General features: G+C 38.0%; 1 protein-coding gene across 1 annotated transcript in view; it reads left to right on the forward strand.

Annotated features, from left to right (window-relative positions):
- Positions 1-15,083, forward strand: part of BANK1 (B-cell scaffold protein with ankyrin repeats 1) — a 137,062-nt gene that overhangs the window by 50,262 nt on the left and 71,717 nt on the right. The window contains exon 8 of the mRNA XM_017822217.1: positions 4,169-4,365. Coding sequence (XP_017677706.1) covers positions 4,169-4,365 — 197 coding nt within the window. The remainder of the gene's footprint in view (positions 1-4,168; positions 4,366-15,083) is intronic.

A 15,083-nucleotide genomic window follows, 5' to 3' on the forward strand; every position in this document is an offset into this window, starting at 1 on the left:
TCACGAAGTTATCAAACCTCATTTCCTTCTATGACAAGGTAACCCACCTAGCTGATCAAGGGAAGCCAGTTGACGTAATCTTTTTGAATTTCAGTAAAGGTTTTGATACTGTCTCTCACAGGATCCTTCTGAACAAAATGTTCAGCACACAGCTGGATAAACACATCATGTGGTGGGTGAGCAACTGGCTCACAGGTCAAGCACAGAGGGTAATAGTGAATGGGATAACATCAGACTGGTGACCTGTCACCTGTGGGGTTCCACAGGGCTCCATCTTAGGCCCTGTGCTCTTCAACAGCTTCATAAATGACTTAGACACAGGACTGAAAGGGATACTGAACAAGTTTGCAGATGACATAAAACTGGGAGGAGCTGTTGACTCCCTCAAAGGCAGGGAGGCCCTGCAGAGAGACCTCGACAAATTAGAGAACTGGGCAATCGCCAACCATGTGATGTTCTACAAGGGACAGTGCCAGATTCTGCATCTGGGATGGGGCAACCCTGGATGTTCATACAGACTGGGGCTGGAAAGCAGCTGCTCGACAGCAAGTTGAATCTGAGTCAGCAGTGCCCTGGCAGCCAGGAGGGCCAACCGTGTCCTGGGAACATCAGGCAAAGCATCACCAGCCAGTCGAGGGAGGGGATTGTCCTGCTCTGCTCTGCACTGGTACAGCCTCACCTTGAATATTATGTACAGTTTTGGGCACTGCTGTATGGCTTTTAAAGTATTCCTACCTAACAACAGCCTTTTTTTTCTGCTTACTACAGGGAGCAATATAAAAAAAAGTTTGGTTTATGAAATTGATTTATTGATTTTTACATCCTCTGTGGCTGGCAGAGGTATTTAGTTTCTTAATGATGTAGTCTCTGTAATGTTCAAAGAATGTAAGTGTAGGAGTCCTGGTTGAATATCAAACCCAGCTAGGAAGGAGTTGAGTGGTGACCAGGAAAAACACCTCAAGTGCAAAGGAGCCCAAGGGATTTTGGAATACCTCTGTTTTGTGTTACTTTAAAAATGCACATATAAGCCCAGAGCAGGCTTATGAATGCCACCTACTCTTCTTCTCTTTGTATTGAAGAAATCATAGCATCCAGTCTATTGGTAATATAGACTTGTTTCCCCTTTCAGATTTGTAACCAATTATTTTAGGTTTCATTAGTATGAGTGGAAATTCTTTTGGAACATGTTATTAATACTTTGTCAAGCCTCTTTTTAATGACTGTATTTAACCTTCTCATGTCTGCTAGCAGGGTGAAAACTATTGATTAGGGTTCATGTAAATTACTCCAGCCTTAGAATTACTTGCATACATTTTTACTGCTCATGTGACAGCCGCTTAGTTTGCTATATATTTGCCTCAGTCTGTGATGGGGGGGTTAGTGTTTCCCTGCAGCTGGAAAAGTATAGATAAAAATAAGAAGTCAAATGCCTATACTCTGGGGTAAAATTTATAGTTCTTCAGATTTCAGAATTAATCCTAGTTTATAAACAATAGGGAGCAAAGAAATTGTGTGGCACCTACTTCTCTCAAAAAACTGAGATTATATACAGTTTTAAGATTGCCTGTTGTAGCTCAAAGGATTTTAAAGCACACTGCAAATACAAAGGAATATAAGCTACGATACATAACGTTGTTGATGGAAGCTCAGCCTGCCAAGGCTTCTGAAACAAGTGACTTGATTTACGCAGGTGTTGTGTATTAACAGTTTCTTGGTTAGATTTTTCTTTGCCTGGTGGAAGTAAGTCAGGCAACACTCAATTTGTTTAAAGATAAAGTTAGGGTTGTTAATGGGGCTTTTGACTAAAATGTAGTCCGCTCAAATTCCTTGTGGCAAAATAATATTGGAGTGATACTGGTGGAATATTCTTTGTCCAAAATACAGTCAAGAGTTGTCCTAACTATTTTTTTGGTCAGTCAGTACTTAGCTATGACTATTCCAAGAACTCCTCTTGTTCCTTGAATCCTTATATCTAATGATGGAGTGAGGTTTCGCTCTCTGCTGTATTACCATTCTGCAGGAGCAATAAAGGAGTGAGGAGGGGAGGTACACAGATTCACCACTGCTGAGCCAAAGTTTAGTATGCAGAAGAATGTGAAAATGAGAAAGTTTTTTTTAAAGACTGGCAGCCAAGAGAATTCCAAAAGGCAACATTACTACCTAGACTTTCTTCCAGCACACTAAGGGCTGATAATGTGCTGACTAGCCTGTAGGACAACCAATGACTAGGATATAAAAGAAAACTCAAGAAAGCTAGAAGAAACTGTCTAGATTCTCAAGTTGTAGTCCTGGTTTCGAGGCGTATGGAAAGAGACTGGAGTTGAAGGAATCATGAGGCTGTAGCAAAAATGCTCAGGTTGTACACAAAGAAATTACTGGGACTAACTCTCATTTGTTAAGAGCTCTGAGGAAATTTTAAAATAAAATAGCTGGATTTCTAATAGTAGTGTGGAATTTTTCAGTTTTGTAGTACTGGAAGGTGTGACTATGATACTAAAACCCAGTTTCTCAGGGGACATTGAGAACTAGAAGCAGGTTAATGTGTTGTCTCTACCAGACTAATTAATAGAAATTTTAATAAAATACATTTGCTGTAATGTGAAGTCTGGCTTTATAGATTTCTTGTAGTTTTTTGTAAGTCAGCAAACCTGATTAAGTCAATAATTGACTGGGCATGGATGAATAACTGACCAAAACCAGGAGACAGACAGCTGGGAAAAATCTTTTTTTCCTAGTGATAGAAGGTATTCAGGGTAGCAAGGAGGAGGGCTAATGGGGGAGGAGAGGGGTAGGAATAAGAGATTTAGTAATTATGCAGTAAAATGTGAGATGATACTCATTCTAGGTAAAAACAAAGCGCTGCAAGTGGAGAAAGCATTCCTGTGTTGTCATACAAAATGAGAAGGTTTGAGCAGGCTATTAGCACTGAGGAATAAGACTGCGCAGCTCCATGATAACATCAACTTGTTGCTAGGCAGCAGATCAAAAAGCTAATGAAATACTAGGAATTATTAGAAAAGGAATAGAGAACAAAACAGGGCATAATTATGGCAATGCATAAATTACACGGCTCACCCGCAAGTTGAGTATCATGTGCAGCTCTTCTCCTGTCATCTTAAAATGGTTACATTAAAGCTGGAAAAGGTTCAGGAGAGAGCAGTGTGGGTGACGGAGTTGGTCCTCTATAAGGCCCAATTAGCTAGACCGGAGCCCTTCAAGAAAAAATTCTGGGAATGTGTAAATCACTAGAATTGCAGAGAGGTGGAGAGTAAGATGAATTAGGGGCAGTCAATTGAATGAGGCAGGAGCCAGGTTCAAAACAAACTAGAGGAAGCACTCCTTCATGCAATGGGTAATAAAGACCCTCAGTGTGCATGAAACTGGTGGTGCGTGGGGCAGGCTGGATGCACGCTTGGAGAAGAGATACACTGCATGCTGATATACAGACAAATTGGTATGCAACAAACCAAAAGTGATTAGAAAGTAGAGTATAAAGGCAGAGAGAAGTATTGTTTATGTTTGAAATCTTTATTTTGTTTGTTTGTTGGTATATGTAACTTGTGGTCACTCATAGAATTAAAATACAGGACTGATGAAATGATAAACTGACTGTCCCAGTCCTCCAAGGTAAAAAATAGTCTGTGATGGAAATTGATGTCATGTTATATCAGATAAATCCGAAAAACTTATCCAATACATTCATTTTTAAGTTCTGTGATTGTTCATTATAGGGATAGGCAAATTTTTGGAAGTCTCTGGTATTCATGCGAATTTTCAGAAATGGTTTTTAATATCAAACATAGCACCATAAACCTATAAAAATGTCCCATTCAAATGTCTTAAATTAAAAATATTCCACCTAAGCAAAAGCATGTCTTGGCTATGGGATTTTTTTCCCTTTGCAAGAAATCTTATTTCTCAATAGAACTAAAGGGCTTTCAAATCCCTCTGTCAGCAAAAAATGAGATTTCTCAGTTACATTAAATGCTCTTTTATTGATATATGAATTGTAAAACTGTTAATTGGAAAAATTGTTCTTTGGATACTAGTTCTGTATTGGCAGTTTAATAACTATGATTCCATAGCACTAATATTCCAGAGGACTTTTGTGAAAGATGTTCTATAAAAGCAAAACTGTTCTTCATGAAGACTTTGTTTCTATATACAGATAGCCATTTGGAAGAATTTCCTACTCTCCTTCACTGTGCAGCCAGATTTGGATTAAAGAACCTTGCAATGTTTCTACTCAGTTGTCCTGAGGCCACATGGGCTTGCAAAATAACCAATAAATATGGAGATGATCCAGAAAGTATCGCAGAGAAGCATGGACACAAGGAACTAAGAAAGTTAATCAAAGACTTGTCAGTAAGTCCATATGCTTTCTCATATGTCATCTACAACCAGAGGGCTATGATGTTATACTACTGAGATCCCATCGTATCAGCTCTTGTGAACATTAATGTGTTGCAGTCCTTCTGTCTGAAAATACTGTTCTACTCCTGTCTCAGAAAGAGGGGTCAAAATAGGGTACAGACGCTTTCTTTGTGTGCTGTCATAGTGGAGATCAGAGTTTTTTCACTGCTTGAATTTTAGGAATGTAATGGAAAGGAGAACAGTGAGTCAGAACTACCTCCTGTGGCCTAGCTAGATCGGTGCTTTTAGCACCCAGGAAATGGTTATATTTTTAAGTACTCAAGACCAATTTTCCAGAGTAGGAGACTTTAAAGACTTCTTTAAAGGTCACTTCAAGTGCCTATGAACTCTCTTAGCATTGCTGCTCTTCAGCATTCAAAAGAGTTGTTGCCTTGCCTTTGCTGTTTGTGCCACTGTGAAGGAAGGCTAAATTTTATAACTGTTTGTTAGATGGAGTAAATCTTTCTTCAACTGGGTGTGCAGGAGGGGGTTGGGATAATAGTTGCCTTTCCACATTAAAGATAATAATAAAATAAGGGTCTGTGCATAGTTCTACCATGCAAATTATTGCCAATAAAACCTAACAAAATTGCAGTACAGAAAGAAATATATGAGAGCCTTAACCTATTTTAACTCTTAATTGTGCTAACTGTAATATGTGCAGATATGATAATTCTACAATTTTTAATACTGCAGTTGAGATCAATTTTAACTGAAGCATAAAGCTGTCCACAAAACCATGCTGTCTTCCTGGATCAACATGTTAGTAATTTCACATTTAATAATTTCTAACTGCCATAGTTATCTCACAGTCATTCTTACATGGGTCAGAAATCTCCTGCCAGTAGCAGTCTGATGTGTAAGGTCAGACCTTTCAGTTCTTGGATTTTAGCAGTTTGCCTTGAAGAGAATGGAACTGTATTCCCCAACATTCCTATCTGCATAGGCACCATCTTTGTATGGTCAGATACTTTACACACTCTGTATATAAAGGATTGGTGAGAACACACAGAATATGAATGTGATATCTAACTCTTAGTGAAATACCTTGATTTCTTCTCTAAGATGGTCATATGAATCAGAGAGTTGAGCATGGAAACGTGATTTCTGTTAATAATTTTTTGTGTGCCGATAATGATTAATTCCATAGGACATTTAGTTTTTTATACTAGTGTTATAAAAACTCACCTGCACTTCTGATGCGTCTTTGTTGTGCACTCCACATGGGACTGGAAGCTTCAGAAAGTGCTTTATTTTGGTTTTATCCTTTTTGTCCTAACACACTCATGCTATGGTTTGGGGCTTCTGCAAGGGGAGACATAAGCATGCATGATGCACACAGACTACAGCTGATATGCAGTGAGAGAGTACATTGCACTTCTGTAGTGCTTTAACATTTTGATAGACTTTATCAGTGATGGAAGGCAGTGTTTGTGAGGGTGATATATTTCACTCTAAGTGTGTTAAGTGTTTGCATACCTCTGGTTAGCTTTTCTTTATTAGTAAGGTTATTAATTTTCCTAATAAAGTCTCAGTATAGATTTGTCAATGTAAAGCATGGATTTAAAATGGCAATTGTATTTTTTATTAAAAGACTTCCTTCATGGTATGTATCTGCTATTGTTTGCCTACAAACATTTAACAATAATTGTTCTCTGCTCATGATGACTGCTTTCCCAAGTGTAAATACTTCTACCAGTATGAAGTAAAAACAACTCTATGACCACTGTAGACATGTGTAGTCTGGTTAGGACGTGCAGTTATACTACCCATTTTCAGTTGATTCAAATGGCATGGCTTACTAATGCAACACAAGTAAAAATCTGAGCATGCTTCAAGTCTGCCAGATGTGTAATATGATATTATAGAAATGTTAGCTCCAAACACTGGAAGAAAAATGGCTTATTTGTGTTCCCTGTAATAGTGCACTTAAGCACAAAAACACTTACTGTACTTCTGTAATTGATGGGAATATGGAAAAGAAGTATTTGCATGGCTCTGAGCCAAGCAGAATTTAGTTTAACCATGTTCCTGGAACTTCCCATTACAGCTATAGTATTGAAATTGCTCATTATTACAATAGTACTTTTGTACTTGGCTTAACTCTCACTGTTTTAAAAGTGTTACCTGTCTTTGGCCATTCCTTTAAGGAATAGCCCCAAAATATACACAGTAATTGAACACTTCTATCCTAAAGAACAAAAGTATTTCAGAAAAATGAATACATTAAAATGTACATTTGATTTGTCCAAAATCATGGAAAGTGTCTTTTATTTGCTGGATAAAGACCAAAAATAGAAATGTCTTTCGTGCTGGAGAATCCTTAGGGGAGTAAGAATTCCTGAGGTGGTTAGAGAGAGAGCATCAAAAGGTTTAAGTGGCAATACCTCAGCTACTGTTTCTATCTCCAAGCCCAGGGCTTTGCTGTTCAACCTTTTTTGGTGCCTGGTGAGTAGATCTATGCTCAGGACTTTTAGTTGATGCAGCTTTGCTGGTAAGGCCCTTCAGCTCCCATGTCCAGCAGGCTTAGTGGAAAGGTACTCAGGGGTCTCTTGGCAAAAGTGAGCTGCAGGAGCTGACTGAATTACACAGTGGATCATCTCTGTGGCACAAGTTCCCTGTCCTTGTTTAAAGAGAAAACCTCTTTTCTCAAGCTGGACACTGACAGTGTTGATGTGGGGAGTGTTACAGCCACAGAAGACATATCTAAATTGCCTGGTGGGTATGCCAGGAGCTGATCTCCTGATCTGTGTCAAAGTAAAGCACAAGGACACAAGGGAAGGATCACACATCATGTGGCATGTTTCTGTTGACACAGTTGTATTAATGAGGAGGGAAAAGATTTTTTCCTCTTTTAGTACCAGTGTTATATGCATTATATAACATTAAATGCTAAAACATCACACCCTTTAAGAACCTGTATAAATTTGTGCTTCCGTGAGTGGTAGTTTCTGCCTTTTCTGTCAGAAATCCTGCATTTCAAATGCTTCTTGAAAATGTCTTCTCTGGTGAGGGAACACTGCAGTACTTGAATGATTTGTGTTAAAGGTACTATATTGGTGAAACTGTGCCTAAAAGAGTCTTTAATGGGGATTATGATGAAACACAGTTTCAAATGTGCTAGCAGTTTATTAAGCAAATTGTATTTTTCTTGCATTTTCGCACAAAGCCACCTAAATGGGCATTCATTTCCAATTTCTACGTTTCATTATAGTTTAGATGAAGTAATTCCCTCTTCCGTAGCATAAAAGAAGGATAACGCTTAACATTTTGCGATAACATCCCGAATTGTTAGTCTTTTAATTTTATTCCTCTATAGAACCAAGTATTTGAATATTTTCCACAATTGCCTTTAGGTGGAATTGCTTGAATCAAGTGTGTCAATTTAAAACTAGTAAGAGACATTCAGTAGGAGTATTGGCAGGAATCCTTATCTCAGCGTGTCTGAACAGGGGAAATGATGAGCCTTTTGAGGCTCAGTTGATCCAGCTGATGGCTCAAATGCCAGTAAGGAATGCTTTCCATTAGCCACGGGCTCTAAACATATCTGCAGTCAGCTGTTACAGTACCTATGATGGATGTGCCTTGTTAAGCTACAGTAGTTTTCTGGGATATCAGAACTCTATTTCAGATGTTTGCCTTTTGCATAGGCTCTGTCTCTGAAAGCTGCTTTGACAACTAGCTTGTTGTTCTTGCTACCAGCTGTGGTTTTCTAAGTGTACATTAAAGTTCTACCTCCAGATTATGAAGAAATCCCTTAAATTAAGTTCTTATCCAGCACACAAAGGAAGACTTTAAAAATAGATTATAGAAGATTTCTAAGCATTAAGTGAGTAATGAGGAGAGTATGTTCAATTTGTGACCTACAATTTAAAATCGAATGTCACGCTGGTAGCCAGCTTAGACATGTGCGCTTTGGCACGGATGTAATTGTTTGTTCCAGCACTTGGGTGTCACTAATTTCTCCCTTCTTTTACTAAGAACTATGTTACTGAATATGTTGTAGTCAGGAAGATTACTGTATACCACTGTAGTATACATCACAGGTTCCAAGAGAAATACAATTCAGCAAGTGTTTTATTGGTTGGTTAGTGCAAATAACTTCTGATTGTTGGCTTTGACCTTTAAAGCAGATTCCTAGGGGTGGCATAAATGTTATTTACATATAAAAATTGAAACAGTCATTTCATGTTGCCACCACATAGTTGAGACAGTGCAATTTAATTTTTATTTTTAAAATACCTTCTGACATTCTGGCATTTCAGAAGTAGTTGCCTGAAATCTAAGGCAGAAAATGCAGGTTAACTGAACTTTTTTTAACCTGCTCAAGATCTGTAGCCAAGCCTTTGACAATCTGTAGCAGAACAGTAGACTGATAGAAAAATCTTCCTCCTCTGCCACTACCAAAACTCTGGATTTCTTGTTTAATGTAATTATCTGTCTTCCTGCTTCAGGAATCTCTCAGGCAGCTATTGAAAATATAATAGGTATTTAATTCTGTACATATTAGTGAAGTTCCTTTAGAATTGCATAGATTGAGATAGTGCCCTAGATGGCTTTTCAGAAGCAGCTTGTTTTCTTTCCAGAAGGGAAATTCTTTTGTCAATTCAGTTTCGTCAATTCGTCAAATTACACCAGGTCTTTCTAGCTCTTTTGAGATACATCCTGCAAAGTCTAGATCCACAGTTACTGAGTTCACTGTGGTTAGCAGTTCCCGCAGTAGTAGAGAGAAACACAGTCTTACAGGTGGTCATAATTTTCACTCAGAGCCTGTTTTATGGAAGACTTACGTTTTAGATAGCGGGGGAGAGGGGGAAAGAAATTTTTCTTTCTGAAATGCCAAGCTATGTTTTTATAAATCTTAGCAAATTAAGGCATGGGCAAGGATGTAGTTTGACAAGTAATTTGTCATTGTATACCTCCCCCCCTCATCTCTTACTTTGTGCGTGGTTGAACCGAATACGGAATTTCTTGAAGCATCTTCAACTTCGTGACATAGAAAAGAATCTACGAAAACAGTGTATCGTGGAAACTGAGGGTAGTTTTTGTCTCAGCTGTTTTATGTGCAAAGAATCTTACTTGGTTTTGTAGCTACTGTTGCCAAATGACAGTAAATCTTTAGGCATCAGGAATCCCTTCAACAAGGATTCTCATAATCTGTTAGGGAGTTCTAGAAGCTCGTCAGGAATCAACATTTTCTGAACATGGATGTATTATTCTTCCATTTAGGTTTGTGTTTCTGTAAAAGGTGATATGATGTGGCAGAGCTTCTCAGCAAGAAACAGTTATATTTTTACATCTGGTTACAAGATCCTCCTGAGCTATTAATTTCTGCTGGGAAGGACCACGTGTAGAAAGATGAAGTGGATATATATTAAAGAATCTTAAACTAATGAATCTGATTGCTGTCAATATTTGTTTAATTACTTTAAATGCTACTGTAGTATTGCACTGGCCCATAGCTCATTACTTTCAAATAGCTGGTAGAGTATGTGAAAGAGAAAAGGATTAGTCTGGTTTCTGAAATTCATTCTAATCCACCAGTGAGTCCTTGGTGAATCCTTCTGGGATTTTGCTCTTGTCACAGTATTTTAGTGTTCAGAAATGTTGATTACATATGTTCTGTGGTACACCAGAAGTTACTTAGCTGACGTGAATAAGAGAATGACTATTCTTTGATACTTTTTAGTGACTGGATGTTCACAAATCAAATTCTTAAACTTCTTGGAACTGGAGGAATTGCAGCTAAGACGTGTGAACTTCTTTCAGCTGATAGGCAAATGCAGTCCCATCAGACATTTGTTAAGTGTGTTCTCTTTCTTTTCCGAAATTGCTTCTGGAGAGACTTCCTATTATCAGTGCCTGGTGTCTTATGTTTAAGATTTAGTTTGGGGAGTTTATTATTTTTATTTTTATTGGGTGACAAAGTTTCCCTCTTTTCTTTTTTACGTGTTCTCAGAGGGACGTGCTCCCTGTAATAATAATAACTTACTGCTCTTTGAGGTTGGGCAATTTATGCTTTTTAAAAAAATTTTTAAAAAATTAGTCATTACACTAAAGACATTTTTCAAGTTTCTGTGTAGACTTTTGTTCAGGCTAGAACCTTGCACCTTAACTGTGATTAAATCTCCTGTCAATAACTATGCAATTGAGTGCAACCTTCTTGCAAAAAGAATGATAAATGGAACTGAAGATTTGGAAACTTTACTTTTGTATAAGATGCTTATTGAAATTTGAGTGTAATTTAGAACGAACAAGAATGGTTTTTACAAAAAACTGTCTGGTATTTTGTCTCATCTTTTGATATTCTGTAACTGTAGCAGTGACGCAGTGGAAGTCAGTTATTTGGAATTCACCATTTCTAAAAGCTTTTACAATTTTTAAGGGAAACTTGAATACTAATGGAATATCAGGCAAAATGCTTGTGAATTAGAAGTATGGAAAATGCAACAGGATTCTCTAATGATACCTCTGTTCTTAAATGTATTTAGGATAGTAAAAGCTAAAATATGGATTTCCACGGGTCTTTCTGACTGTTTGTTGACAGGGCAATGTAATCAAAGATACTTAGGTAAGGGACTGTTTGGGAAGGTGGGATGTGGAGTGTCCAGTTTTTCCGAAGTAATGTATAGGCTGAAAAGAATCACACTTATCATTGACCTGTATTATTAAGCTCTGAATTGGCTTGAACATTTGAAAAACATTTGGCTAAGCTGTTTATGTTAATGAAAAATGCCAGTGTAGAAGTGGGAGAAAATAAGTGACCGTGTTATGTTGTTGTAGAAATCGATGAGATGCCTATGTCAAATCTGATCTCTGCATCTGTAAAGAAGTCTGGAAATCAGTAAGTTGAAGTAGATCCTCTGCACTAGCTTGAGGAGGTATTAGAAGGTATATTGTAAAGATACGTAGAATAATGACTGTTTTTAAAATAAGTGAGCTGCTTAACTTCTCTTTTGGTAAGTGAACAAACAAATTGGGTGTGAAATACTGTTGTGTATAAGCTGTAATTTTTCTATTCGCCTTGTTAAGAAACCGATGAAGAGAGAAGCATAGGAAGGATTCAAAAGGCTAGAGATTTAGTGGATGTTGAGAACTTTTAGTCATTATGTAGTGTTGTTTTCAGCATGAGGGTGTGAGTCCACTACTCAGGTTACAAATCAGTCGCATAAGTTTAAGGAAGAAATTTCCCCAGAGAAAGAATACCCCATAGCTGTCTATTTAAACAATTGCTCCTTGCACATTTCCATCAACTCTCCTGCACTGACTGTTCCAATAGCTGTATTATTAGGTGCTGAGGTTGCATTTTTGTTTCTTCTTCCTCAATTATAGATATCTCAGAAGCCTTTAACAATGCAAAGGAAAAAGTGAAATTATCTAGCTGAAGGTTTACTACAGAAGGAAGGAGTGATGAGGCATTCCAGTCGAAAGTCTAGAAGCAAGTTTTGGATCTTGCCTCTGTCAGTTGAAGCAATTTGAAGGTATACGTATAGCTGTCAAAAAGCAGGTTTACCTTTATATAGCATACGCTGTCAGCGAGACTATCTGCAGTATGCCCTTTGGCTGCCTCCCAGTGATCTGGAAGGAATCAAACATCTGTCGTATCTTACAAGTTGTTGAGCATAAAAAAAGACAGCTTATCAACAGCACTGTTCTCCAGCCCCTCAGAAGGGAAAAAAGAGAATTACCAAAAAAAAAAGACCACCACGGATCAAAATGGTAATAAAGGTTTTTCATGGGGGGAAATGAAGGAAAAGTAGGAGAGGAAAGGAGCTGTTAAAGTTATTGTGGTAAATAACTGTGAGCCAAAACCACCTACATTTTGAGTGACATTGTGAGGTCTGAAGGGAACTTTTTGATCTCAGAGCCCTAAGAAAAACTAGGTGGAGAAGAAAGAATTAATGAGTAAAGTTAGGTAAGAGACTTGCTGTGTCCTTAGCAATCTGAAGTTTTAGAGCTCTGCACAGGTCTAGTAGTGACTTACCAGACTTCGCTACAGCTGTAATTTATTGCTTAATTAGAAAAATTGTCTTTGGGCTCTACATCAATAGAATGACCATTAGGGAAAGGCATTTCTTGAAGCTACCAAGCCCATTATATGGAAACTACTTAAGAAAATCCATTTCTGCCCTGCATAGTGTTAGTTCTGTTTAACACAGCCCTGCGAGGTCTCAATTTATAATTCTGTCTGAGGATCCTGCACAGAAAGCACAGTCTTTACTTTGCTGCTGATGATTCTTCCTGCCCCCATATATTGTTTTACAATAAATGATTCAGTATTTCATTGCCAGGTCTATAGGGTGTCTATTAATAATCATTTCTGTTTCTTACATTTGACGAGAACTTAAAAACGGTTTCCAAGTTCCCACACTATCAAACTTGCACGAACATGCAGCGGTTGACATACAGATGTTCGTTTTCATGAACATGGGCAGACTTCAACCCCATGCCAGAATCTTCACGTGGCTGGCAGCAGCGTACATATGTCGGAGGTTTGGGAGTTGTTCTCGGGCAGTTGTTGTTAAAGGTTCTCTGCAGCTCTTACTGTGAGTGTGAGCCATATAACTGGATTTTAGCACTCTCTGATGATGCCAGTCTTCTGAACCACGTTGCCCAGATTTTACTTGCTCCTGGTATTCCAGGTTATTTTGCTGCTCCTGTATAGTCCTGGGAGTTGACCTGGGAGCCATCCTTGAAATATTAGAGAACTGCTTAAGAGCTGCAGCTGGACAACTGTGGCCTTCTGAATTCCAACTGAGTTCATCTGCTGGTAACAAATACCACTTCCTGAGAACCCCAAGAATAAAGGTAGGCAGAGAAGGCTCCTGCCATATGGAAGTGACTAGCAAGTTCCCTTGGGGCTGTTGAGGAAAATACAGAAATCAGCATCAGGCATGGGAGTAATATAATAAGTATGATTCCTAATTGGATCACTCAAACCTTCAAAGATCTTTTTTAATGAGGTGTATTTTTTAAAAATGCTGCCAGTTGATAGCATGTACTGTCTTACATAAATGGGTCAAAGGATTGAACAAAAGTTTCCATGGAGACTTGATATAACTCCAAAGTGCCTTCCAAATTAATTAAAGTCTTATGTTGAAGGAAAAGAGGTTCAAAGGTGACAAAATCTAGTACTGGTATATAGATCCGCAGTCAGTTCTGGGCAGTGTCCTAGGGACACCTGTCATCATTGACAACCTAATCAGTGAAGTTTTAACTGTAAAAAATAGTGATTTTTATAGGATTCTTTCTTCCTCTCTTCATAACAGTTAAACAAGACAGACGTAGGTGCAAGCCTGAGTTAATCATGCCCATACAGAACAAGAAAAAAAACTTGCTTCTGGAAAAAACCAAAATACATAATTTCAGAATTTTGAAAGCAGTCATGATTTGAGCTCATTAGTGAAAATTGTTCACATCGTTTTTTCTAGATTACTAATTAAAGAATAGGGGTTTTATCTTTAATTTTTCTTTTGTGCATATTAAATGCACCCATGTAATGCAGAGAGAAAGATTATATTTCTTACAAGTTTTTTAGTAAATAAAATGGCAAGCAAGTTTGCATGTACAGTACATTGGGACTGCATTGTGATATGGCTCATTAAATATGATGTGTGTGTTTAGAGCTTGAGCACTTGGTGAAACAGGCTCCTATCAGACCCTTTGACTGTGAATCATTACTGAAGGACAAATAATGCACAGTTCCAGGAGACAAATGCAGCACATTGTTCAGGCAGAACTAAACTAGGAGGAGTAGTTAAAAGACTTATTGGAGTTGAAAATCTCCAGAAAGATGGTAAACAACTGGGTAAGGCTTTAACAGCAGTTCACCCTATATCTGCAAGCCATAGATGCCAGCAAAAATAGTCGATAGTAGGAGTGCGTGAGCAGAGGCTTTAACCTTGGAAAAATGCGGAGCAAGTCAGCTGCTGTCGAACAAAACATCCATTTCACAGAGTAGAAAGAACAGCCTCAGGGCATAAATGAAAAACCATACCTTCATAAGAGATGGTAGTTAAAACTACCTACCACAGTAGAGTGGGGAAAAGTGAAGAGTTTTGAAACGGAACATGAGGATTTTCACTTTCTTTGATTTGAGAATTTGTTCTTAGGTAATTATTTCTTATCTGGCTTTTTCCACCAGCAGCTGAAGATCACCATGGGTGAAAATATATGTTGGTAAGGTATGATGATCTAAGTAGAGATGGAGATGCTAAAAATGATCACTAAAGTGTCTGGAGTTTGGAGGTACTGTGACTTTGAGCATCATACTAAGTCATGCTATGTGGCACCTTGTTCCCATAAGGGTATGGTCAAAATTTGGTTCCCGGGACATATGTAACATGGCAACTAGTAAACATAAATTGCATTATACCAAGAAAATGAGAAGGATTCAGCAGAATTTCTGTCACTTTAAAAGATTAATATCCTTTTGAAAATCTTGTATTAAATGAAGTGGATCGTAAAAGGCTTTACTGCTGTTGCGTAAAAAGTTCATGGGGATTTGGGGAAGGCTAATGATGGATTCGTGATCTGAATGCCATATGTGGCAGTGTTTTTATAAAGAAAAAAATTTAAAATATGTATTGGATTTGTAGAAAGTGAACTTTGTGATCTACAATAGGGCTATGGAGTGTTTGTGAATAGTGATGATGACTACGACAAAGCAA

Source organism: Lepidothrix coronata, unplaced genomic scaffold, assembly GCF_001604755.1.
Source record: "Lepidothrix coronata isolate B3197 unplaced genomic scaffold, Lepidothrix_coronata-1.0 Scaffold96, whole genome shotgun sequence".
In the NCBI taxonomy this organism is placed as follows: domain Eukaryota; kingdom Metazoa; phylum Chordata; class Aves; order Passeriformes; family Pipridae; genus Lepidothrix; species Lepidothrix coronata.